Consider the following 24,074-nt stretch of genomic DNA (forward strand, 5'->3'; position numbering starts at 1 on the left):
CAGGACAGCAAAATTACTCGAGAAGGCAAGAGATGTCTAACCCCGGTGCGTGGTCGATCTCACCGCCGATTGTTAACAGCAGTACCACGGCTAAGAGCAGCTTACCATGTTGTATAAAAGGCCACATCGACACACTCGGGTCCTTTCCACGGCAAGTACTGCCAGCTGCCACCAGATCAATATGTCGACACGCTAGCCGTCTGTATATCTTGCCGTCAAAAAGTCGAAATCACCTCCCTCCTCTGCTTGGTTGACCGAAGATTCATACAAGCCACGATACCCGCGCTTCTTGCCGGTAACGCGTTTGTCATTCACTTGCTGGCCACTCGACTGAAGTGCTGTCAATCGTTCAGAAACTCGTCGAGCAATCTCCTCCTCAGAGAGGTCTACTTCGAGCAACCTCTTTTCCAAGCTACACCTTACCGTGTCGCCGCTCTTCAAGATCCCGAATGGCGAGTCAACAATGGCAGCTTCAGGTGAGATGTGGAGTACTATCGTACCCCCTGCCGTTCCTGACATTCGACCATCCGACAGTCGAAGCATGTCTTTCACACCTTTCAACTTTCTCGGTATAGGTATCACTCCGGCTTCTGGCATTCCAGGGTTGCCGATCAGACCAATACCCTTGAGCACCAGCACTGAGTCCTTGGTAACTTCAAGCTCCTCGCTGTCTATCCTCTGAGCAAGATCTGCGGTGTTCTCGAACACTACAGCAGGACCTTCGAATTCGAGCAGGCGGCGATCTTTCGAAGCTGCTGCCTTGAGGATCGCCCCTCTAGGCGCCAAGTTACCATATAGCGCCACCAGAGCTGAAGCAGGATACAGTGGATTCGATAGCGGCCTGATGAGGTCCTTGGAGTATTGGAACGTCTTGAACGGAGTGGCGTCGAGCGTCTCACCAAGTGTCTTACCCGCTATCGTCCTAGCTTCGAGGAACAGGAGAGGTCGAAGCGTGTGAAGCAGGGCTAACATTCCACCGGCATTGTGGAAGTCATTCATATAATTGTCACCACTGGGCTTGAGATCAACCAGCAGCGGTGTCTTCCTACCGATTTCATCGAAAGTCTTGAGTGTGATGGTTCCCGCCACATCAGGATGCCGGTTAATGATGGCCATGAGATGCACCACGGCATTGGTCGAGCCTCCAATGGCCTGTAGTACGATGATCGCATTCAAGAACGACTCTCGGGAGAGGATGGTCTGTGGGCGACGCTCTTCCAGATGCGCAGCGACTGCGACGGCAATAGAGCCTGTCTCTTCGGCAACTCGCAGTCGCGCGGAAGAGACAGCAGGCGCGGTGGCACCGCTTATGGGCATCAGGCCGAGTGCCACCGTCACGCAAGCTATTGTTGAGGCAGTGCCCATGACACCGCATGTTCCGATGGTGGGTGCTAGCTCATTGTTGATGCCATTGATGTCTTCGATATCGAGCTCGCCAGCCCGATATGCAGCCCAGTTGTTGCGGCAGTCAGTGCCTGCGATACAGATCAGCTAAGGCTTCAGATTGAGATGGAGGCCCGTCAAAACGCACAAGCACCAAGCCGTTGCCCTCCGAAAGACCCCGGCATCATCGGCCCAGTCGCCAGACTGATCACAGGCTTGTTCGCACTGATGCTGCCCATGAGCTGAGCAGGAATCGTCTTATCACAGCCTCCGATCATAACACACGAATCCATCGGCTACATTCCACAACTGTCAATCAGCGCCCACTCCACGAATGCCTCAACCCAAAATGAAAAGCAACATACCTGCGCCCGAATCATCTCCTCCGTATCCATACTCATAAGATTCCTCAAAAACATACTCGTCGGACTACTAAAACTCTCATGCAAACTGATCGTCGGAAACTCCACCGCCAACCCCCCATGCAACTGCACGCCTCGCTTGACGGCGTCAATCAATTGGGGGACGTTGGCGTGGCAAGGATTGTAACTTGAGCCCGTGTTGATGATGCCGATGATGGGGCGGGAGAGCGCATCGTCGCTGTAGCCGGCGGCTTTGATGAAGACTTTGCGGAGGAAGAGGGAGAAGTGAGGGTCGCCGTAGTTGGTGAGGCCAGAGCGCAGGCCGGTTGGGGAGGTGATGGGGTGGGTGAGGTTGTAGTCTTGGAGGGAGTGTGGGATGGGGGTTTGGGTGCTTGTTTGGTTGTTGGAGGGTTGATGATCTGGGCTTTCTTGTGCCTCTCCGGGTTCTGCCATTGCTTGTGGTGGGTATATCTGTAGTCGATATCGTAGTGTTGATCAACCATTGAGAGGTGAGGTATTAGTAAGACGATGTCGTGCTCCGCATGTCGTGTGCTGCTGTGCCGAAAGTGGAGATGTTTCCGCCTAGCTTCCCGGGATCCAGATCATGATTGGGATCAGGCAGAAAGTTGGTCCAGGACATCAAGAAGCAGGGCGATGGTGGACAGGGGATTTGGAAGAATGTGGTCGATATCACTACTTATGTACAATCGCTCGAGCCTCTGCAAAAGATCGCCATGTTGCGCCGCAATGCTATGCTCGTCTGAAGCCATGCCACACATGGCATGGAAGCGCGACGAGAGTTTGCTCAACCACGCTTTTGTGTTTTGTGAATGTCTAGGTCATGACATATTTTGGCCCTTCACCACCCTGGGGTGTCTGCCAATTGATGTCCTGATCTGGCACCTTGATATCACAAGTCTTGCAATGAACACAGTTCTGCGCGTTGATCTGGAACCTGACACCAATATCCTTGGACTCGTCCTCAACATATTCGTACACACCGGCAGGGCAGAAGCGGTTCTCAACTCCCTTGTATACAGGCCACTCCTTTGCAGCATGGGCGTCCCAATCTTTGACTTGAAGATGGCAAGGTTGGTCTTCCTCGTGGTTGGTGCCAGTTCGCGAGACGGAGGTCAAGATGTCGAATGTGATCTTGTTGTCTGGCTTAGGGTACTCGATCTTTTGGTGCTTGTCGGCTGGTTCGGTGGCAGTGTGGTCGGGCTTAGGGTGCTTCAAGGTCCATGGAGTCTTACCACGGAAGATGTATGCTTCGAGGCCTGAATACAGGATACCGCCGTAGAGACCGAGCGGTGTATGGAAGCTAGGTCGCATGTTCCGTACCTGCTTCAACTCCGTCCATATCGAACTCTTCCGTAGCTTGTCCTCGTAGTCGAACAAGAAGACAGCACCCTCGGTATCATTGCTATTGGCTAGAGCATCCCAAGTTGCCTCTGCCGCGAGCATACCGGAGCGCATAGCTGTGTGTGTGCCCTTGATCTTTGGGACGTTTAAGAAGCCGGCTGTGTCACCAATCAAAGCGCCTCCAGGGAAGGCACACTTCGGTATACTCTGGAACCCCCCTTCGTTCAGTGTTCGCGCACCATACGATATGCACTTGCCGCCTTCCAGGTAATTCCGGTAGAACGGGTGCTGCTTCATCTTCTGAAACTCTCCATAAGGTGCTATCCAAGGATTGGCATAATCGAGACCGACCACGAGACCAATCGAAACCATATTGTCACCAAAGTGGTACATCCATCCACCACCGTATACACTTTTCGGTAGCGGATAGCCCATAGAGTGCGCAACAAGACCCTTCTCAAACTTCTCCGGATCGATTTCCCAGACCTCCTTGATCCCGAGGCCGTATGTCTGGGGTTGGCTGTGTTTCCGCAGGTCGTACTTCTTAATTACCTTCTTCGTCAAGCTGCCGTGGCAACCTTCAGCAAGAAGCGTAGTTCTCGCGTGAAACTCCATACCGCACTCGAAGGAGTCCTTGGGTGTACCATCGCGGGCAATGCCGAGATCATTTGTGGCGACACCCTTGACCGCGCCTTCCTTTGTGAACAATACTTCTGATGCTGCAAAGCCTGGGTATATCTCCACGCCAACTTCTTCTGCTCTTTCCCCTAGCCACTTGCTAAGCTCATTCAAGCTCACAATGACGTTGCCGTGGTTGTTCATCTGCGGTGGCTTAGGCATTGGGATCGAGCTGCTCTTCGTGAGGAAGCGCATGCGGTCTGTGGCGGCGGGCGTGTACTTCTCGAAGCGGTTGGGATTGTCTGCTGACCTCCAGTCTGGAAGGAGCTCATCGAGGGCAGAGGGCTCCAAGACATTGCCAGATACTATGTGGTCTCCTATCTCGCCGGCCTTCTCTAGCAGCAGTACTCGGAAGTCCTCGTTTCCTGCTTCATTGGCCAGCTGCTTGAGCTTTATGGCAGCGCTGAGTCCTGCCGGGCCGCCACCGACGATGCATACATCCACCTCATCTGCCTCTCGTTCCTGCTTGAGGGGATTGGTGTAGTCGTCGTCCTCGTTGACCGTCGCAAACCTCCTCCGCGTGCTCTGTGAGATCGACCTCCTTTGCCCGCCCGTCACGGCTGCTGGTCTGTAACCTCTGACCAGACATCTCGAGGCTATGCTGCCGGCAGCTGCAGGTCTGGTGGCGAGTCTGGCGACCTCTGGCAGCTGCGTGAAACGCCTCGTGGCAGCACGGGTCAGCAGGGATGGAACAGGCATTGCTAGCAGCGTCAGGAACCACACGAATGGTGAGGCTTCAGCAGACAACTACAATGAAAGTGAATCCCGTCACACGACCGCTCATGCTGTCCATTCACTCGTCGGTCCAGTGCAACCGGCGCCCGCCTCGGTTAAAGAGGAAGGTGTCTCCAAACATGGTGACGCACAAACTCTGGCGCGTCAGATCGCAGAAGGCACCGTGCCACAGTAAGGCAAGAGCGGCCGGCTGTGATTGGCCACCCCAAGCGAGCGCTCCGCCTGACCTTTCGACGTTGACTTCCAGGAGTCCTCCACTCGCACTCGAACCATCGACCACCGCGGCCATCATCGTGCATCTTCACCCCCCCATCGACACATCTTACCAGCGCAGACAACCACGTCGCGCGCCTCACTCCGATAGAGGCTCATCCATTCGCAGGGTTTTCCTAGGCCTTGTCTACCAGGCGCCGGCCCGGACACACCTCCTATACCACAAGAGCTTCGTCGCATACCCGCAGCGCGCGTCTGCACCCCATCACCACCCGACACAATGGCGGACGCAGGAGTCAGCAATACTCGACTCTATCTTGGCAACCTGCCGAGGAATGGTACGCACTCTCTCCCGTGGCTGGTCAATGGATAATCGCAGCGTCTCCCTCCCTATCTTGGTTGGCCGCGCATCACGCCGCGCGCGACAGACACACACCTCTCTCTCTAGCTAGCAGGAGGATGGAGGACTGGCCGAGTCATGGCTGCTGCCCGCCGTTCCTGCTGCACACACTTTGATGTACCTCCTCCAGTTGAGACGCTTGTCTGGGCTCGGGACCAGGAGCTGGCGCGCGCCTTTGGCCTTCCCATCGCATTGCTACTCCACCCTCTGTTGACTGCTGTCCTGACCTGGAAATCGCTGACTGGAACCTGATTGCAGCTACCAAGGCCGATGTCGAGAACCACTTCAACACCCATGGCACGGGTGAGATCATGGAGATCAAGCTGATGAACGGCTTCGGATTCATCGAGTACAAGGACGCCATGGATGCGCGTGATGTCGTACCAGGTAAGCTCCACACCGTTTCGCCTCGCCTTACGGCCATGTGCGCTGGCTGTCACAGGCCATATCGCCGGACTTGCTAACTTCGTCTCTAGCCTTCCGTATGTTCAACCCAACCCTACCTCTGTCTCGTCCTCGACGCTTTGCCTCACAGATATCGCCTTCGGGCGTCCACCCACCTCACCTCCCCTTGTGTTATGTACTCGACTACTGACATCTATCGATGGCTAGATGGATCCGAGTTCATGGGCGAGCGCCTTGTCGTTCAATTTGCCCGAGGTAGCAACCGTCCACGCGAGGGCTTCGAGCATCAACCACGCATGGCACCTCGACCACGCCGTACCGTTCACAGAATGACCATCACTGGTCTCCCATTCGAGACTAGCTGGCAGGTTAGTACATCCTCCTTCATATATTAAAGATCGGCTTCTGCAGGTCCTACATGTCGTCTACCTGGGCGCGTAACATCATTGGCTGACACTCTATTCACAGGATCTCAAAGACTTCGCACGTCAGTCCGGCTTGGACGTCGTCTACAGCGAGGTCAATCGCGAGCGTGACCCATCTGGCACCGGCAAAGGCTACGTTGAGTACGAAACTGCTGCTGACTTGGCCACTGCTGTCGAGAAGCTCGACAACTCGGAGTTCAAGGGCTCAAACGTCCGCTGCATCTCTGATGTTGGTCCACCCCCACCTTACCAGAAAGCATCATTCACTTACCTCCATCAGCCCCAAACCGAGATCCCACGACCACGCGAACGTTACCGATCTCGCTCGCCAGGCGGCTACCGTGGTCGCGGCGGCTACGGTGGCGGCCCACCTCCAGGCGGCGACGATTACTACGACCGTCGCGGTCCACCACGCGGGTACAGCCCTCGCCGCGATGACTACCGCCGCCGCACTCCACCACCACGCGGCTACTACGACGACCCACGCGACGACCGATACGGTCCACCACGCGGTGGACGCCCATCAGTCGACGACTATCCACCACCACGCGGCGGAGGCTACCCAGACGACCGCTACGGCCCTCCACCACCACGACGTGGCGGGTACGAGCCAGAGCCATACGCGAACGGTCACGGCCGCGAGCCATATGCCGGTCGTCCAGCAAGCCCGAGGAGAGAGGGTGGAGGCTACGAACGACGTGGAGGTTACGAGGCACGACCTTACTGGTGAACATTATCCAGTCTGTCAGTGCAATCACTACTAAACCTTTCTAGAATACCCACACCCAGCATTGCAACGAGTATCACGGATGTTGACCGACATTAGAATGACACGCTCCAAGACGAACACATTCTTCGACTGTAATAGATTGATACTCCACGGCGGCAGGAAGGCATAGTCACGAAAGATGGTGGTGTACGTGGAGGAATCTGTACAAGATTGATTTCGTGTGGCGGAAAAGCGTTGAGTATAAGTTTCTTCCATCACGTCATGGAATTGAGTTCGGTGGCATGATTACTACATACGCTCGTCGGCTGTCGCGTGCATGATACCCATCAGTCTTGTTCCAGTAGAACGGAGCTAGAGGTGTGGAGTGAGCGCAAGCGGCTGGCGCCTGTGAGCGAAGGTGTATTATCGGCGTTAGAAGGGAAACAATGGTGAATTGTCTTAAAACAAACTCTCTTCCTCAACTCTCCTCAGCAGATTCCTCCTCCAGTTTTTGAAAGCTCTTGGTGGTCGCTTCCTTGCGAGCTGCCTTGACCATCCGTTTAATCTTGTTCGTTTCGAACTGCCTGTCAATCGATACCTTTGCACGCCCAACACCAATAACGATCTACTTCACATTACTGTCGAACCCGACTATATGCTTGAGCTGTGTCTTCAATTGCGTAGTGGCGACGACCTATGGCGGATTGCAGTCCATCAGGTATCCACAAGTAAACATGTAAGACAATCAACCTCGAGTTCTACCCTTGCAGACAGACAACCACGTAACGCTCACAATCCAACGTTAGCGATGCACCCTGCTGCCAACAACTTTCACACCTGTCTTACCAAACGCAAAACAGGAGAGGGCCTGTTCGCCCTCTCCTGTTGGTTTTCCGGGTAGGGACTGTGGCTGTGGCCAGGTCCCTTTGTTGTTGTGGAAAGAAGGGGAGAGGGTTGGGCTTGGAAGAGAGCCTTTTGTGTCTGGCCGCTGCTTTCGCGTCTCGCGACTCGCGACTCGTGATGCTATGTTGCGGACAAAGAGACTTGGTATGCCGTGGATTGCCGAGTAATGTCGGGCATGTGGATGTGTCCAGCTGGATTGTGCGCGTTGTGCTCAAGACTATGCTGGCTGTAGCTGCGGCTGTGTGTATGCAAGGCATGTAGGGTAGTAACAGTATGCCTAGGTCCTTACTCAAGCCTTGTACATCGAGCCATGCCATCGGCCCGTACCAGGTCTTTCATCAGGCAAGTCCATATCACCCAGCTCAGGTCGTGGCGGCATCTGCTGGATCTCCGCCATCCTTCTCTGCGCCTTCCTCGCAGCATCCCTAACCCTCTCATCAACGTCCTCCTCATCGTCCTGCGCCACCTCTCTAAACCTGTCCCGCCACAGATCCCACCGCTCTCTATCGAAATTATGCTTCTCAGGACACAACGGCCCTCCCCTCCCTGGTCTCGAGCGAGCTGCTGGACCATGCTCGAATTCCTCGTCCCAGGTGAAAATCTCCTCCCCCAAGATCTCAATCCACGCTGCTGCTGCGGGGATGAAGGCTTCTGGTGGACTGTGCCGCGGGCTGCTTTGCTTTACTGTTGTTTCGAGCGCGGCGCGGAATGTCCAGAGGGCGAACATTGAGTAGTTGAAGAAAGAGTACTTGGTGGTCATGAGTTTTGCGCAGAGTCTGTTGACGTTGATGAAGCGCTGGACGTCTTTCTGGCGGGCTTCGGGCGGTGATAAGGGTACTGTGAGGCCGTTCCAGGTCTCATTCAGAACCATACCTAGAAATGGTAGAGCGTCGCTGAGACGAGTTTCCTGGCTTTGGGTGGGTTGTCCATCGGCACCTGTTGGATGTGCAAGCTTTACCACGTGAAGAAGAACATTGACGAGCTTGTCGTGCTGCTCTGGTCGTTCTCTGGCGGCTTTGAGCAGGAGGTTGATGGTTAGACCGGGATTGTCATCAGCTAAAGAGGCTTCCACAAGCTGATCGCCGGCTTCAGAAGCTGATAATGAGCCATCGTAGAGTGTCTGGAATATTGCAAGCCGCCGGTCTCTGCTGGGTCCCCACATCTCTTCCCATGTCTGCGATGGAGCTGCCATGTTGGTTTCTGAATGTCAAGACCAAGACAAGAGGCTGATACAGAAAGAGAACAGAAGACCAAAGACTCTGCTGCCTACCTTTGCCACTGCTATCCTCATGCAAGACACCGCCCCGCCAGGATCAATAATCGCCCGGGTCGTCTGCAGATCCGTAGCAGGAAGACGTGTCCTCTCTTTCATGCCCCAAAGGTGCATACCCTACTGTCCTGCGGCCTTATTGTCCTGCCGTGCCTGCCTTACGTCCAACAGCTCTTCTGTGTACCCCTATGACATCCGACAAGAGGTCAAGAAATATCCCTACAGCCCAGCATCCTCGCTCCTGCATCTTTCTGAAGTGGTGCTCCACCAACGCGCATGGTTCTCCTCCCTCGCTTGCACTGGCACGACTGGCAGTCCTTCGCACTCGTCCAAAGCCAAGAACAAGCGTCGAGCCTGGTAACACTCTTACGCGATGTGCTGCTGACGGTCGATGTCGTTGTCTGTCAGAAGCTCCCGACCCCCTTGCACACGCTTGGCCGTTCTTGATCCGTTCCCCTCGTCCTCGGCATGACGTCCGATGAACGGTAGCTACTCCCGTAGTATACATACATGTATATTGCTAGTATGCGCAGTAGCTTTGTGATATTGTAGTTTGTAGCTCGACTAGACCATCATTGCACCAACTTCACAATGGCCACACGATCAGTCCCAAATCTCACCAACGAGGCAGCTCTCGTAGCCTCGCAGGCGGCTCAAGAGAAGGCAAAGTCCATGGGCATTGGTATGTCTCACATCTATTGACTATGTAGGTCAATGCTATGGTCATAGCTGATACATAATCTTTTCCAGACTTCAACATCGCCCTCGTCGACGCTTCTCTATATCTCCTCCACTTCACCCGCATGCCCAACGCAAAGCTCACCTCCATCGACATCGCAATCAACAAAGCATTCACAGCCGCAGGTCACCACGTGCCAACGTCTACCTACACCGCATCACAAGCAGCAAAGAACTTCATACCAGGCGGACCCGGCTACTCGATCCACAACAGCAATGGCGGGAAGTTCACGTTGATTGGAGGCGGTCTGCCAATTGAGCTGGATGGTCGTGTAGTAGGGGCTATTGGAGTGAGTACAGGTACGCCGGCGCAAGATACGGAGGTTGCGCAGGCTGGTGTTGATGCGCTAAACGCCTGGGTGAAGAGGAAGTCAGGGTCGAGACTCTGAGTATGGACATAGGATGCCGTTATACCAGTTCTGATGCATGAGCTACGTCTCGGTGATTAAGGATATTGAGCGTTGAAGTCGCAGGTAAAGAGTCGAGCCCTTCACGCCTTCTTCCTCTGTCGCGCTTTACTGCGTGTTGAGCCTGCTGGGGGTGTGTCCGCTCCTGCTGATGTTGGCTCGTCTTGCCCGTCACTTTCTTCGTCTTCGTCTTCCTCATGATTATCAGCAGCTTGAGCGTCGTTATGCGCGCGCGCTGCACTTTGAGGTACAGGTGACGTCGGGGCACTTTCAAGGCCAGCCGCTCGGAGCACCTGCTTGTGCTCACTCTCGATGCCGTTCATGGTGTGACAAGCGCTACACCTCCATTTGCCAATGTCTTCTGCTGTTCGTGCTCCCGGTGGTGCTTGTCCATTCACCAGTCGGCAGTTCTGGCAGATCAGGGCTATTCGATTCTTTGCCTGCGTCTCGTCTTCTCCTAGTACCACATCCATGATTCGATCATACCATTTCGGTCCCTCCGCGTATTGCGCTGACGGCTGTCGTATTGTCGGCGGTCTGCTGGGCGCGGAGAAAGCATTGGGTGCAAACTCTTCGTTCGGGCCGCTTTGCTCGTTCGTGGTCGACGGTCGTGGAAGGATGGGAGGAGCACCTTCTGGGCGTGGTATGTTCGCAGTAGGCGGAGGTTGCCTACCTGGAATGTTTGCAGTGGGCGGTGGAGCAAATCCAGTTCTGTTCTGAGGCGATACCTGGCTACCTGGCCCTATGTCTGACTTCCTCTTACCCTGAGGCTGTGGTGAAGGCTGTCGTTTACCTGATGGTGACCCTCCATATTTCTCAAGCAACTGCTGCGTGCTATCATACTTGGTCGCGCTCTTGAGCCGCGAGATGGCCTGGTCTCGCTGCTTGTTCAGGTCGTCGAGATACCTCTGCGTACTTGAGACGCGGTAGTTGTAGTATGCATCAAGTCCAGTCCGCACGCCAAAGATCAGCACTGGGCTTCCCGCTACAGCAGTGTACTCTGCATAGCTCCATTTGTCCCAGCCGGTCACGAGCGTGAGCACGGCAGCCACGACAAGGTACAGGAAGGTCGTGTAGAGTGTCCACAAAGCTTTGAATCGGCGTTGATTTGAGCGGAAGGAATCATGTCGTGCTTGTGCTTTGGTGATTTTGGTCGACAGTTGCTTGAGCTCTTTCTCGAAGGACGCGGCGCTCTTATCGTCGCTTTTGAAAGGCCAGAAGGACACCATCGTGTCGGATGTTATGCTGCTATCGGTTCATGTTCAGTTGCAGGACCTATGAGTCTTCCACTAGGCACACGTGGTGTTGATGAAATGCAAAGGCAAGTATTCACGATTGACATCATGCCTCGTGGCCTGTGCTGTTTGAGAGCTTCCACGTCCCGATCGTTCTTCATCTTACTTCACTTACAATCTACACTGTACAGCACCATCACATGCAGTGCATTGCGCGCACCACAGAGCACACACAAGGTTCATGGCGTGCACGCGATTACGGCTATCACTCCTGCATGACTGACCATGGCCACATTGATGGAGTGGCCAAGCACGTGGCCGTCCTGGACCGATCCGATACATGCCATCACACCTCGTCCCCTTCCAGAAGAATCCCGTCATGTCCACCGAGCACACTGACCTTATCGAAGACGGATAATTGTCTCGGACGGTGGGCTACTTTCCAAGGATCGACACCACCAGCCTAGCCAATGGCCGCTTGGATTCCACGATATCACAGCTCACTGGGCGCTTAAACCACTGGCGCTTAACATCGCTCACGCGACTCTACGAGAAATGCTTCTTGGCCAAGCAACACACTCCGGCGGCACAGCGATCCACTCGCCACACCTATGGCATGGGCGTCCGGGTGGCCTTCACCGCACCTCTACCCAGCTCTATCACGGCGCGACGCAAGTCTTAACTCCTCAAAGCGCTATTGATTCTGTGCAGGCGACAGATGTGCTCCACTCGAGGTCTTCTGATGCCAGTACGAGGGCCGAATATATGAGCATAGGTACCTCCTCGTGCTACATCTCTCTCGTAGTCAGTCACTCCTTCTTCCGCTAATCAACCCTTGACCTGGTGTCGGGCTTCCCTTCGACCTCTTTCTTTATCGCGCTGTTCACTGCATAATCATCTGGTCTGGTACCATGGCTCCAACTCAATTGCATCTGTTTCCTGCGCCTTCCACTAGCATGCCACGCAAGACTAGTCTCAAGAGACTGAAGACCGACCACACTCCCAACGCCAAAGGCGAACTTAATGTCAAGGGCGTAGCCTTCCAAGTCGTGCGGTCGCCCAAGTCCGCACAGGTCGACCCAGCTGCGGATACTATAAAGCACTCACTCTTTTGCGACCCTGCAGTCGCTACAGCAACGATAGCGCGGCCTGTAATCTCATCCACTGCGCAAATCGACACACCCAAGGGCGGTCCGATACGGCGGCAATCAAGAACACGGAGACGGTCAAGTCCGATCACAAGTGCTGGAGGCCACGAAAGCCACATCAATCCGACCTCTTCTGTCGAAGATGACGAACTATGTCCACTGCCGATGAATACAGACTTCGGCTCTTCCTCTCCACCCAAGCGCAGTCTCCCGCCCCTAAGGAGGCCAAACATTCCACAGAACATATCGACTACACCGAGGGTTCGCCAGCTGCATGATGCGACATCACCAATCGATGAACGCGACCAGCTATCACCGCTGCCCAGTAAGACTCGTTTCAAGACATCCTCGCCAGCACCATCCACAGAATTCCCTGCCACTGTCCGTTCGGCAAGTCCTGCAACAAGCCTGTCTCAGAAGCGGTCGGCAGCCCATGGCTACACTTCGCCTATGCGATCGATGTTCCCTATCTACGACCCTGCGAGAAGTCTGGACCGACAGAGCTATTACCCTTCACCAGTCGCACAGTCGCCTCCACCTTACCTGCGAGACAACGTCAGTAAGGTTAGCAGCCCTGTGGAAAGACAAGGGCTAAGGCGGTACGACTCCGGCGTCGGTCTGGTTGACGGCTATGAACATATTCCAGCTGCTGCTCATGCCGATCTTGAGGCTCTGTGGAAGGCGTCTAGAGAAGAGTATCCAGTAGCTGGCAGAAAATGCAGCTTCTCTCTGTATCAGCCAAGTGGGCATGGAAAAACGCTCGCAATAGGCACTTCGCCTGAGGATTTGCTCTACTCCATGGAGCGCGATCATCACGATTCGCCCGCAGTCAGCTCAACGTCTTCGAAGCGCTTCGCGATACAGAAGCACTGTCCAACTGCGCCGAGCTCGTCACCAGTCGCCCAGCTCGTCCTGCCTGAGCGTATGGACAAGAAAAGCTCGAGCAAAGAAGCCAAGGAGATCACCGCAATCTTTCCGCAGGCGGCAGCCGTCAGCTACATCGAAGCTGTACTAAACTCACCTCAGGCACATCATATTGCCACTTTCGACCCGAACGCCGAGTCGCCGCAAGCAGAGCGATTAGCATCAGATGCAGTGGCGGATGCACATCGTGACTACAGCTGCGATTTGATCAAGAAAAGCCGCAAGCGCGACAGTCTAGGGTCGGTGACGGCAGCGTATGATCTCGTCCATTCAACTCTCGGCACATGTCCTGTGACGGTCACGAGGTCACAATCGCTGGCGTCGAGTACAGGTCCACGAGCCAAGATCAGCCTTCATCACCCATCCGCCACGCCAGCAGCAATAGCTTCTGGTACCTTAAATCTGGCCTTCCTGGACTTTGCTCACGATGCGTGTGTTCTTGACATACCAGGACTTCTGGCACTTGACAGCCATCATGTCCTAGACACAGTCATTGCCACATTGCTGGCCGTGGCAATCATCGAGAATGACGCGCTAGTCCAGGAAAGCATCACCTTCGAAGCCCCACCTCGCACACCGTTGACAAAGTCGACGAAGCCAGAGCGCAGGTCATCTGTAGGCTCCTCGACGTCGAGGAAGCTCTTCTCCCGAAATGGCACGAGGAAAGACAAGAAGCAGAAAAAGGCAGAGCCTGAACCTGCCGTCATCGAGGAGCAAGTCGAATTGCCTGGAGTAGCCAGGGCGTCACTGAAAGTCATCGAGTTCGGCTTCAAGGCCACCGCTTGGGTTGTCATAACAGGAGTCAAGGTCGGTTTCAAGGTCGGCACGGGTGTGGTGGGTTATGGTGCGAAGAAGCTTGCCAAGTGAGGATCAGCTGCTTGGAGTCTCGTCCAGCGTTCAAGTTCATGTACATCATTCGAACATTGTCTCATAGTCTATGTTCCCGGGAGGAGATGTAAGACATTGAACACCTCTACAGGCCGCGGAGGCTGATAACTGATCCTTTGTTCCTCCCCAATCGTCGCTTGGCTTGCTCAAAGATCGACCTTGGCAAGCCCCAAGGAGGAAGCTGTGGAGAGAACCCCAGCCCCGGTGCGTCATGTTCGGTCTGTTTGGCTGTACAACGAACCTTAGCGTGTTTCAAGTGGTACTTGCGCATTCGTGAATGCAGACTTGAAGATGCTTGTGATGTGAATACTACCCTATCCTTTGACAGCTGCGGAGCCACAAGGTCTTACAGGTCCGCCTATATTGAGCCATCACCGGGCGACGTCAGCTCTTGCATTCACAGCTACAATTTGGGACATATCTCCAGCGTTGCGTTGCACTGCCTCGCGGCACAGCGTACAATAATTCGACTGCCTGAATTCATACTTCTCCTCAGCGTGCAACCTCACCATCACACTCGCAATAACACATCAGCAACGACAACAATCATGCACGCGACACTCTCCTTCGCGCTCGCCCTCGCCAGCCTGGCATTGGCACAAACCGAAGTCGAGAACAGCTCGACACAAACCAACCCCATCGAAGTCACAGCCAGCAGAGGACCCGCAGATGACGTTCCGAACCTCAGCGATGCCTCAGCACTCTCCACCACCATCAACTTCAGCGACCTACCAACAGCCACCATTACAGACAATGTCATCCCGGGATGTCAGACTGTGACAGTCGCGGGCGAGGGGATGTTCAGCATTCAGACTGATACGGTCCTCCCTACTGGCTGCACTTTCACTGTTTACGGTGGCGGCAGCATGACAACGAGCGGAAGTGAGGTGATGGTGAGCATCTTGCCAACAGGCGTACCATCAAACGGCACGAGCATTGTGACTGGTGGACCTGGCACGGCTACGGGCAATGCGGCGAACATTACTAGTATCGCTGTGGGCCAAGGGTTGCCCTCTTCCGGACAGAGTACCTCTACAGTGACAGCACCGCAAGGTTCGAGCACGACTGGATCAGGCAGTGCATCCGGAGCGCCGGCGCAGCAGACTGGTGCTGCGGGCAGTCTCAAGATGGGTAGTGCGGCATTGGGCCTGGTGGCCGTGGCGGCGGGTGCCGTGCTTCTGTGAACGTGAGGCAGTGGGAACGAGGGACGTGTGATTCAGAGAAGGGAAGCTGTCGGGGGGTTGGATGATGCGAAGAGATAATGCGAGCACGGAAGAAGTAAAGAATGGAAGTAATGCTTGGAGAACGTGCATATCAAGGTCTTGGCTCAATAATGAATTCCGTGAAGTCGAAAGGTCCAAACTAAGATTGCATCAGAGGCCAGGAATGTCAAGCACATCTGTGATCCCCTGGGTCAAATTTCTCAATGCATTGGCTCCACCAGCAGCAGAAATCAATGCATTCGCATACGAGTCCTTGAGGATAGCTGACACAACTATTAGCACAGGTTTGAACATCGCGGCGACATCACACTTACTGGTTCCCTCGCCAATGGCATCCGGGTTGGCTGCAAACAGCTCCAAAATGTACCCTCCCAGACTCAACAGAGTGATCGGCACAGCACTCGGCCTCCAGCCCAGCTCGTAAGGCAGCTTCTCCTGCTCAAACAGACTCCTCACATAGTCAACCCTCGCACTGTTCGTGATCGGACTATCCATAGTCTGGACATATAGCGCCGTCTCTCCCGAGCTCAAGAGGAACTGCATCGGCCCGTAAAGGCTAGTAGGGTTGTTCGCCTGAGACTTCTGAATATTCATGTACCTCGCCTTCGATGCAGTGGGCGTAGTCGTCTTGATCAGCCCGTTGAAGTAGGCGACGGTCGCGTCCCAGGTCTGCTGGTTGAAATCGGCGTTGTCACCGAAATACTTGTCAAGGCGAGACAGACTGCCGTCGTGCTCAATGGGGAAGTTGTGGATGTCGAGGTTGTCGAGATCGAAGGAGCCTCCTGCTGGGTTGGGGGAGGATAGGAGGCCTACGGCGCCGATTACGGCCATGAAGTCGGGGCCCATGTTGAGGCCTTGGGCGCCACCTTGGATGAGTCGGGGGATTGTGAGGCCTTTGCCAGAGCGAGGCAGGAAGCCATGGTTGGCCAGTGAGTTTAGACCTGGGCATGGGGAGCGGACTTTAAGGTGTCAGTGTTTGTTTTGCTTTGAAGCTCGCATGGCAGATCGCTTACCATCGCCTTCGCCTGGTGCTTGCCACTGCGTGAAGCGCGGGTCGTTCAGGTTCATAGTGGCATTCTGGAGCAGGCCAGGAATGTCAAGAAGTTGTCCATTGACCGAGGCGAACAGCACAGCAGTGCTCGTAGCGACGCTCAACTTCATAGTGAGGTATCGATGTCTGTGTAGCGAGATAGAGAGGCTCAGGACGAAACGCTCGACCTATGCTGATATGCCATGACATTTAACCTGCTTGTGAGAGGTCGCACCGAATAGCGGAGGCATCGTGGCGTTAACGGTAGTGCTCAAGCGGCGACACCAACGACGTCTGTCAAATAATTGTAGGCATAGCGTTGAGCCGTTGATGCAAGATTGATAGCCAAGCTTTAGATCTGCTGCTCTTCTTGCTCCTTCTGTCGTGAAAGTTCTGGTAGGTTTGGGGCTTTTGCGGAGCCGAGGTCATGGCTTCGGTCGAGGACGAATGCGTGCGACATTTTCGACCCTTATGTTTTCTCGTCTACACGCTCCTTCGTGGAATGGCAACGCACCTTCATCAACAGCTGCCGATTTCTCCGTGAAGCTGTCACTGGACCCGGCGGAATGGCTCGAATGGGTCTTGTTCGATTAGCCTTTCGGCATGCCGAAGAATATATGCCAAGTCCCTTGCTGGTCATCACAAGCATCATATCTCGTTGGTCTCATAGGACTCGACTGACAGCTGTTGCTGTTTTCGAGTGGCTATGACTCGAAAATTGTCGCATCCCATGACTGCTGCTGTGTCCAACTGTAGGCTCAGATACTAAAGCTGGTCAGCATCGTGGTCAGCACACGACCCACCCCCAGGCTGAGCGCAATCACAAGACTCCAGTTCTCCTCCCAGAATTTCCTTCTTCCTTTCCTCATCTCATCCTCAAGGCACACCACAAGAGAATTCCCCGCCCTCCATCCTCACTAACAACAACATCTTTTCAGATCCATTACTCTTTCTTTGCCTTGATGGCATCACAAAGGGGTGGTCGTCTAACGGTAAGACGCATGAGGGGCCCTAGCTGTCTTCATTCTTTTGACATGCGAAGGGTGGCAACCATCCGCCAGTACCATAACTCATGAAATGTGGTGTTCGATTCCCACCTTCTCCATTTGCCCTTGTGGCAACCGCTGCTTGCAGCATCAACTCTCTTTCGGTGATGTCGTCCAATGGCAGGACACTCAGTGGGCCCTAGCTGTCTCATTCATTTGACATGCGAAAGGTGGCAGCCTCATTGATGCCAGTACCATTTAAGCTGAGAAACGAGGAGTTCGATTCCCTCCATCGCCATCCGCTGCTTGCAGCATCAACTCTTTTTCGGAGAGGTCGTCCAACGGCAGGATACGTGAGGGGCCCTAGCTGTCTTCATTCTTTTGACATGCGACGGGTGGCAGTCGTCAGCCAGTACCATTTAACTCACGAGATGTGGTGTTCAATTCCCACCTTCTCCAACCGCTGCTCTGCAGCAACCTTCTTTTCGGGGAGGTCATCCAACGGAAGGACGCATGAGGGGCCCAAAGCTGTCTGCGTTCATTTGGCATGCTGAGGGTGGCAACTGTCCGCCAGTACTATACCAAACTCATGAAATGTGGTGTTCGACTCCCACCTTGCCCAAACCATCTTTTCATCAGTTCGTTGGCCTTTGCGCCGGCGTCTGGAGAAGAACTTTCTTTTCCATTAACATCGTTCGCACACAGCACACTCATCTTCAACTGCCCCTCTGCACGATCTGTCATGTCAGCCTTCGCAAGGATGTTGGACGTTCGCTGTGAAACTACAGCCGCATCAACTGTGTGTCGTATATGGCTTCGTCCGGTCTTACAGCTTTGCGAAACTGCCGTGTCTTCCTTTTCCTTGACTGAACCTCTTCGCACCAGCTGCAACCTCGGCATCGACTGATTCCAGCCCACCGTCAATCTCGAACTTCATGGCGTCCTCGAATGAGCGAGCGTTGTAGCAGGCGTTGTAGCATGAAGTTCTGTCCACGTTCATGCAGATCTGAGGGAAGTCTCGAAGCTGCTGAGCAATCTTCAGGGCTTCTTCGAGCGCTTTACCTTTAGGCACGACCCGATTAGCAAGGCCCATGGCGAGCGCTTCCTGAGCATCAACGGCTCGACCTGTTAGAATCATGTCAAGCGCTCTTCCCAGCCCGATGACAGCTTGCAGGCGGACAGTGCCGCCGTCGATCAGCGGAACCTGTTACATGATCTCAGTACGACCACACACGTTGCGATGGAACCACTTACGCCCCATCGTCTGCAGAACACACCAAAGACGGCATCCTCTTCCACGATTCGCATGTCGCCAAGTAAGCTCAGCTCTAGACCCCCTGCCACAGCGTAGCCTGACACAGCTGTGAGAAATGGCTTCTTGATCTGTAGTCTTGACGGTCCCATAGGGCCTAAGGTCCCAGACACATCCGTTTTGTCGTAATGCGCCTGCTCAGTTCCGCTGACAGTATGTAAGTCAAAGCCAGCACAGAAGGTTCCGTTGGCTCCATGGAGGACTGCGACCTGTGAGAGATCAATTTCACGCTGATCGGCGTGCTGCTGAGCACCTCTGCAGCACCCATGTCGCAAAGGACGTGTCAGTCATCCACTCAAGTGTAGGTCGACTGACCTTCTGAGAGTCATCGTCTCCGAAAGCAGTGACCGCGGCGAACAGCTTGCGTGCCGTGTTGGCATCCACAGCATTACGTCGGTGTGCTCTGTCTATTGTGATGACTGTGATTCCCTCATGAGGCTTCGTTACGTGTACTTCATCCTGGCCTTGGCCGCTCGCCATGATGGCTGTCGTGATATAAACCCACAATATCACTTCCTCGTCTGTTAGCGTTCTTTCAATTATGTGTTCCACCTCGTTCTCAAGGCAGTATCACTGCTGCAATGGCTGGTATATCCTAATACCAGAGGACTACACACTCGCAAGAGACCTTCGCATTTGAGGAAAAGATGCTAGACGATGGAGATGGCAAGGTGCGATAATGCCTTCCTCGGGTGATCGACCGTTGTCTCAAGGAGATCTGACTCTGCCGAGGAAGGCTGTATGGTCTGAGCCGCTGAAATTTCGGATGGTCCTGCTCAATGCGGACAAGGACAGCGAGGTCTTGCTCTGTGCACTTCTAAAAACTTCGTTCCATCGCAATACTGTAACAACACGCCATGGCGCTTTTGGGCATTGGGCATACTCGAAGGGCGTCTGCGATACGGTCTTGCGGTCGAGCTCGAGTTTGTACTCGTAGGGCGTCATGACGAGACTTCAGCAGCGTCACGGTAAGTGGCATTAAAAGGTTCACAGTTCCTCATGGACAGTACATGAGCATCATCATCTCCTCGATCACTGAAGGTTCTCGCTTCTGTGGCTTGCGTACCTTCGTTACTACCGGAGCATCACCAGCGCAATGGCACCTATTCAGGATCTTGAAGCGTATCTGGACCAGGCGAGCGTGGCTCCGGAGGTATTCGAACTACGTCCAGATTATCGCGCGCTCCTCATTGCCGCAGACGGCTTACCTCCAGGTGCAAGCAACGAGCTGAGCGAGAGCATGCTGGTCGAAGCTGAGGAGGCTGCTCGATCGAAGATGGCATCGCAATCAGTCACCGACATTCCGCACGTAGCTGCATGGCGTGAAGCATACAAGGCGCTCGGAGCGAAGCCCAACAAGTTCAGGAACTCCTTGGAGGCTCTGACCCGTCGAGTCACGCCCACAGCTGGTCTGCCTCGCGTCAATCGTTTGACATATATCTACAATGCCATCTGCGTCAAGCACCAGATCCCGCTCGGGGGAGAAGATCTTGGCAAGTACGATGGTCCAGCCAGGCTCATTCGAGCGACCGGCAAGGAAAACTTTGAGGTCAAAGCAGGGGGTGAAACCGTCGTGGAGCATCCAGATATTGGCGAGGTAGTCTGGTGCGATGATCAGGGAGTAACGTGCAGGAGGTGGAACTGGCGGCAAGGCCCGCGAACAGCTTTGGACGATGACACGACATAGGTACTGTTTATCTGCGATGCGCTGGGACCCTTCACAGACGAAGAATTGCAGGTGGTTGCCAGTGAGCTGATTGTAGCGCTGCGGCAATTGAGCCCTGAGCTTAAGACTGCTCAGCGACTATTGCGAAAGCCTTGATGTTGTAAGATGATGCCGAGCTCGAAGGGTTTGTGTCTACTCGGAAGACCATCGGGAGCTGTTCATGGATGAAGGGAACAATCAGTCGCATTAACATCAGAAGATCAAGTACATGGGACGTGACTGAGGAAGACCTGGCATAGCTTGCGTAATGATGGAGGGCAATGAAGGCAAGATGGTTTGGTCAGCGGCGCAGATGCGCATAAGCTACGATGTGGTGAAAGTGAGAGTGTAGATGCAGGAGGGACACTATCGACTAGAGAAGGAGGACGGTACCGAGATACTGCGAATTGGACCTGCTCTGTGCAGAACCTCTCGATTTCTCACTCCTCGCTCTGGCTTTGTCTCGTCCGGAAATGCTTGCATGTGATTTACGCCAACACATGCATGAATGGCACGGGCCAGAGCATCCCTGTCGAAATCATTGACAGGGATTCATATAGAGTTTCGGCTTCCATGGGCCGACCGCTGGAAGCCTTCACAGCAACAACGCAACGGCTTCCTGGATCTGCATCTCTCTTTCAAAGACTTTGCAGCGTCCAGGCCTCCGAGAAGAATTGCAGATCGCGCCTGTAAGAATCATTGTCCTCTCTGTTGGCAGTCTTCAGTGCTCGACTCGCCATGCAGCAGGACACAATCGACTTCTTATCTCGCTGCCCACCACGATGTCAAAGAGATCGTCGCCGCTACCGAAAGTCAACATTGCAGATGGCACTTCAAGCTTTCACTGTGACTTGGAACTTGAGCAGCGTCGTCCGGATGGCAACGATACCGACAGCGGGAAGGCGTAAGACCGCTGATCTCCAGACAGATCCATTTGCGCCATTATCGTGAACAGTCGCAAAAGCTATTCCCATCGCGGCTGAGACATCAGCGGGACCGCTACAACGCCGAGAGCAGTTTCACAGCCGCCCAATCCATCATTCTCGAACTGTCAGAGCGATGCTCGAGCCGCGCGTTCCTGCTGCCTGTCACCAGCAGTGCGGCGATAGGACGTCGAGCTTGCTAGGCTCTGGTGCAATCCGCAAGAGGTGGCTACGATCGCATCAGCGGTATCATGCAGCAGACATGTACATGTATGGCTGAATCGAAGCTTATCTGCAGGTTCTACGTTGTCTCAATTTGGGGTATGTGCGGTGTAGATCAGCAATACTACTGATGAGCGGCAGCAACCATTGTCAACGTCACGGAGATGCGTGTCTCGATCGTCTTGTACAGATGGCGGGTACCATTGTTACTCATATCTCGGGTCCTGTTGTTGTTCGTCCTCTTGAGTCTCTCGAACCATCTGCACTCGTCTGGATGCCACTCCCGGAAAACTCGACAGGCCGACAGTACTGATTCGTGAGCGACGTGCACCAGGATGGGCACGCAACAGGAGGGATACTTCGAATCGCCCGAGAGAATGCACTCACCAGATGTGAAACGCAACAAGAGTGACACCTCGGACAAAGCCAGTGGAATCTCGACACCGAGCCTTTACGATGAAGCTCTCCCAGAGTCACAGCCAGTCCCAGATTCATCCGAAACACCTCCTGACGGCGGCGCCCAAGCATGGCTCCAAGTACTATCTGGATTCCTGCTGTACTTCAACTCATGGGGGATGGTGACTGCTTTTGGAGTGTTCCAGATCTTCTACAGCAGCACTTTCATCCCAGCCTCGAGTAACAGCAACATTTCCTGGATAGGCACGATGCAAGGCTTCTTGCTTGCCTTCGGGTCCATCTTCGCCGGATGCGTGCTTGATCGTGGACATCCAAGGCGACTCATCATCTGTGGAGGATTCTTCGTGGTCTTTGGCTTGATGATGACTTCCCTGTGCAGGACATACTGGCAGCTCATGCTAGCACAAGGGATTTGTATCGGCATTGGTGCTGGTCAGCTATTCATTGTTGCTGTTGCGGTGCTGCCGGGATGGTTTGCCAAGCGAAGAGCGATTGCTACTGGTCTTGCAGCTACTGGAAGCAGTCTTGGAGGAGTAGTGTATCCTATTGTCTTTCACGAGCTGGAACCGCGAATCGGTAAGCACCTCAGCATACTCATTCCCTCGTGGTACATCCAAAGCAACTAAACATACACAGGCTTCGGCTGGACTTTGCGAGTTTTGGGCTTCATCGCGCTTGCAACATGCCTGATCTCTGTTGCCTGCTCGAAGCAGCGGACCTTACCACCTCCACGGCCGAAGGTTGTCGACTTCACCGGATTTAGAGAGCCGCTTTTCGCCCGCTTCGCGCTGGTCTCATTCGTGGGCGCGCTCTCGCTATATGTCCCGTTCTTTTACATTGTCGAGTTCACAAAAAGCAGAGGCAACGTATCAGACGAGCTGGTTTCCTACATGCTTCCCATCCTCTCCGCCAGCAGCATCCTCGGTCGGACGCTGCCAGCACTCGCAGCGGACAAATTTGGCTGTCTCAAGGTCCTGACCTTCACCACTGCGGTCTCTGCGATACTGGCATTCTGCTGGACTACCGTTCATAGAGAAGCTTCCATCGTTATCTGGTCAATTCTATATGGCGCCTTCTCGGGGGCCTTCGTCTCGCTGCAGACACCGACTGTGGCAGCCATCACGCCTGAGATGCGTCTCATCGGCGGCCGGATGGGCATGAACAACTTCTGCTTCGCGCTCGGCGTACTGGTCGGTAACCCGATCGCGGGAGCAATTGGTGAGGAGTCAGATCATTGGCTTGGGGTCCAAGTGTTCTGTGGTGTCTCACTGGTGGTGAGTACGGTCTTGATTGCCGTGACGTGGTACTTCAAGGAACGTGCTGGCACAAAGAAGTGAATGGAAGTTGCATACGAGACACTGTTAAACTTGTCCGAGACTTTCACGGGGCATGCCTTGCTATATCTACAAAAATGAACGACACTTTGCGCACGAAGCACCAAGCACGAAGCACCGAGCAACAAACCATCATGGCAACATCCAAAGGACAAATGTCGACATACGCCACTCGGCGCTCGACACCTACAGCCTGGCCGCCTGCGCCATCGCCAACGCCACCGCGCTATGTTGACGGCACTACCGGGTCGACCTCAATCAACTACTGGAAGCTCATAGCACCGAACTCCACGGCCAAGGCTAAGAAATTCCTCAGACAAAAGGGATGCCGCTATCCGAAGAAAGCCACCCAGGCAGTCTTACTAGATCTCCACTCCCGGGCACAACGAGGCCTCCCTCGCTACCATCGCTTCAGACTCAACGAGCTCCAATTATTCTGCATCACACGAGGCCTCAAGACCACCACCGATAACCCCGGAACAAAAGCGCAACTTATCCAGCTCCTACAGCACGCAGACGACACATCCACCTTCCCACACTTCCTCGACATCCCACCAGAACTCCGAGTCCAGATCTACACCTTCCACCTGCAAGATCTCGATCCCGAAGACGCGCTCCCGACCCAACCCCCTGTTACGAAAGTCTCTTAACTCGTCCGGGAGGAAACGATTCCACCGTTCTACGACTCGAGAGCTTTTTACGATCTTCTCCGAAGGGGGGCAGCACGGGCAACATAT

At 54.3% G+C, this 24,074-nt stretch overlaps 13 protein-coding genes across 13 annotated transcripts; 7 read left to right on the forward strand and 6 right to left on the reverse strand.

The window, feature by feature from the left end:
• Positions 1 to 192: 192 nt before the first annotated feature.
• CLAFUR5_10509 (Putative dehydratase IlvD1) lies at positions 193 to 2,198 on the reverse strand (the record flags this gene model as incomplete). Its single annotated transcript, XM_047909657.1, has 3 exons — positions 193 to 1,475; positions 1,532 to 1,679; positions 1,749 to 2,198. The coding sequence occupies 3 exons, from the start codon at positions 2,196 to 2,198 to the stop codon at positions 193 to 195; spliced, it is 1,881 nt and encodes a 626-aa protein (XP_047763989.1).
• A 381-nt stretch (positions 2,199 to 2,579) lies between these two features.
• Positions 2,580 to 4,484, reverse strand: CLAFUR5_10510 (putative electron transfer flavoprotein-ubiquinone oxidoreductase, mitochondrial; the record flags this gene model as incomplete). The annotated part of the gene is made up of 1 exon (XM_047909658.1): positions 2,580 to 4,484. The coding sequence occupies one exon, from the start codon at positions 4,482 to 4,484 to the stop codon at positions 2,580 to 2,582; it is 1,905 nt and encodes a 634-aa protein (XP_047764515.1).
• Positions 4,485 to 5,013: 529 nt separating this feature from the next.
• On the forward strand, positions 5,014 to 6,693 carry CLAFUR5_10511 (Pre-mRNA-splicing factor srp2; the record flags this gene model as incomplete). The annotated part of the gene is made up of 5 exons (XM_047909659.1): positions 5,014 to 5,071; positions 5,392 to 5,520; positions 5,746 to 5,906; positions 6,007 to 6,192; positions 6,244 to 6,693. 5 exons carry the CDS (start codon positions 5,014 to 5,016, stop codon positions 6,691 to 6,693), a joined length of 984 nt encoding a protein of 327 aa, XP_047764514.1.
• Positions 6,694 to 7,864: 1,171 nt separating this feature from the next.
• On the reverse strand, positions 7,865 to 8,767 carry CLAFUR5_10512 (uncharacterized protein; the record flags this gene model as incomplete). Its single annotated transcript, XM_047909660.1, has 1 exon — positions 7,865 to 8,767. The coding sequence occupies one exon, from the start codon at positions 8,765 to 8,767 to the stop codon at positions 7,865 to 7,867; it is 903 nt and encodes a 300-aa protein (XP_047764517.1).
• A 669-nt stretch (positions 8,768 to 9,436) lies between these two features.
• CLAFUR5_10513 (uncharacterized protein) lies at positions 9,437 to 9,972 on the forward strand (the record flags this gene model as incomplete). The annotated part of the gene is made up of 2 exons (XM_047909661.1): positions 9,437 to 9,527; positions 9,596 to 9,972. The coding sequence occupies 2 exons, from the start codon at positions 9,437 to 9,439 to the stop codon at positions 9,970 to 9,972; spliced, it is 468 nt and encodes a 155-aa protein (XP_047764516.1).
• A 101-nt stretch (positions 9,973 to 10,073) lies between these two features.
• On the reverse strand, positions 10,074 to 11,219 carry CLAFUR5_10514 (Endoplasmic reticulum junction formation protein lunapark; the record flags this gene model as incomplete). Its single annotated transcript, XM_047909662.1, has 1 exon — positions 10,074 to 11,219. The coding sequence occupies one exon, from the start codon at positions 11,217 to 11,219 to the stop codon at positions 10,074 to 10,076; it is 1,146 nt and encodes a 381-aa protein (XP_047764828.1).
• A 917-nt stretch (positions 11,220 to 12,136) lies between these two features.
• On the forward strand, positions 12,137 to 14,164 carry CLAFUR5_10515 (uncharacterized protein; the record flags this gene model as incomplete). Its single annotated transcript, XM_047909663.1, has 1 exon — positions 12,137 to 14,164. One exon carries the CDS (start codon positions 12,137 to 12,139, stop codon positions 14,162 to 14,164), a length of 2,028 nt encoding a protein of 675 aa, XP_047764793.1.
• A 569-nt stretch (positions 14,165 to 14,733) lies between these two features.
• On the forward strand, positions 14,734 to 15,369 carry CLAFUR5_10516 (uncharacterized protein; the record flags this gene model as incomplete). The annotated part of the gene is made up of 1 exon (XM_047909664.1): positions 14,734 to 15,369. One exon carries the CDS (start codon positions 14,734 to 14,736, stop codon positions 15,367 to 15,369), a length of 636 nt encoding a protein of 211 aa, XP_047764513.1.
• Positions 15,370 to 15,558: 189 nt separating this feature from the next.
• On the reverse strand, positions 15,559 to 16,569 carry CLAFUR5_10517 (Putative sterigmatocystin biosynthesis peroxidase; the record flags this gene model as incomplete). The annotated part of the gene is made up of 3 exons (XM_047909665.1): positions 15,559 to 15,671; positions 15,723 to 16,367; positions 16,422 to 16,569. The coding sequence occupies 3 exons, from the start codon at positions 16,567 to 16,569 to the stop codon at positions 15,559 to 15,561; spliced, it is 906 nt and encodes a 301-aa protein (XP_047764512.1).
• Positions 16,570 to 18,250: 1,681 nt separating this feature from the next.
• Positions 18,251 to 19,216, reverse strand: CLAFUR5_10518 (putative enoyl-CoA hydratase; the record flags this gene model as incomplete). The annotated part of the gene is made up of 3 exons (XM_047909666.1): positions 18,251 to 18,628; positions 18,679 to 18,945; positions 19,052 to 19,216. 3 exons carry the CDS (start codon positions 19,214 to 19,216, stop codon positions 18,251 to 18,253), a joined length of 810 nt encoding a protein of 269 aa, XP_047764795.1.
• A 616-nt stretch (positions 19,217 to 19,832) lies between these two features.
• Positions 19,833 to 20,558, forward strand: CLAFUR5_10519 (uncharacterized protein; the record flags this gene model as incomplete). Its single annotated transcript, XM_047909667.1, has 2 exons — positions 19,833 to 20,357; positions 20,424 to 20,558. 2 exons carry the CDS (start codon positions 19,833 to 19,835, stop codon positions 20,556 to 20,558), a joined length of 660 nt encoding a protein of 219 aa, XP_047764794.1.
• A 1,363-nt stretch (positions 20,559 to 21,921) lies between these two features.
• On the forward strand, positions 21,922 to 23,340 carry CLAFUR5_10520 (MFS-type transporter; the record flags this gene model as incomplete). Its single annotated transcript, XM_047909668.1, has 2 exons — positions 21,922 to 22,579; positions 22,640 to 23,340. The coding sequence occupies 2 exons, from the start codon at positions 21,922 to 21,924 to the stop codon at positions 23,338 to 23,340; spliced, it is 1,359 nt and encodes a 452-aa protein (XP_047764125.1).
• Positions 23,341 to 23,414: 74 nt separating this feature from the next.
• CLAFUR5_10521 (uncharacterized protein) lies at positions 23,415 to 23,987 on the forward strand (the record flags this gene model as incomplete). The annotated part of the gene is made up of 1 exon (XM_047909669.1): positions 23,415 to 23,987. The coding sequence occupies one exon, from the start codon at positions 23,415 to 23,417 to the stop codon at positions 23,985 to 23,987; it is 573 nt and encodes a 190-aa protein (XP_047764126.1).
• Positions 23,988 to 24,074: the final 87 nt, after the last annotated feature.

This window comes from Fulvia fulva, chromosome 7 (genome assembly GCF_020509005.1).
Source record: "Fulvia fulva chromosome 7, complete sequence".
Classification (NCBI taxonomy): domain Eukaryota; kingdom Fungi; phylum Ascomycota; class Dothideomycetes; order Mycosphaerellales; family Mycosphaerellaceae; genus Fulvia; species Fulvia fulva.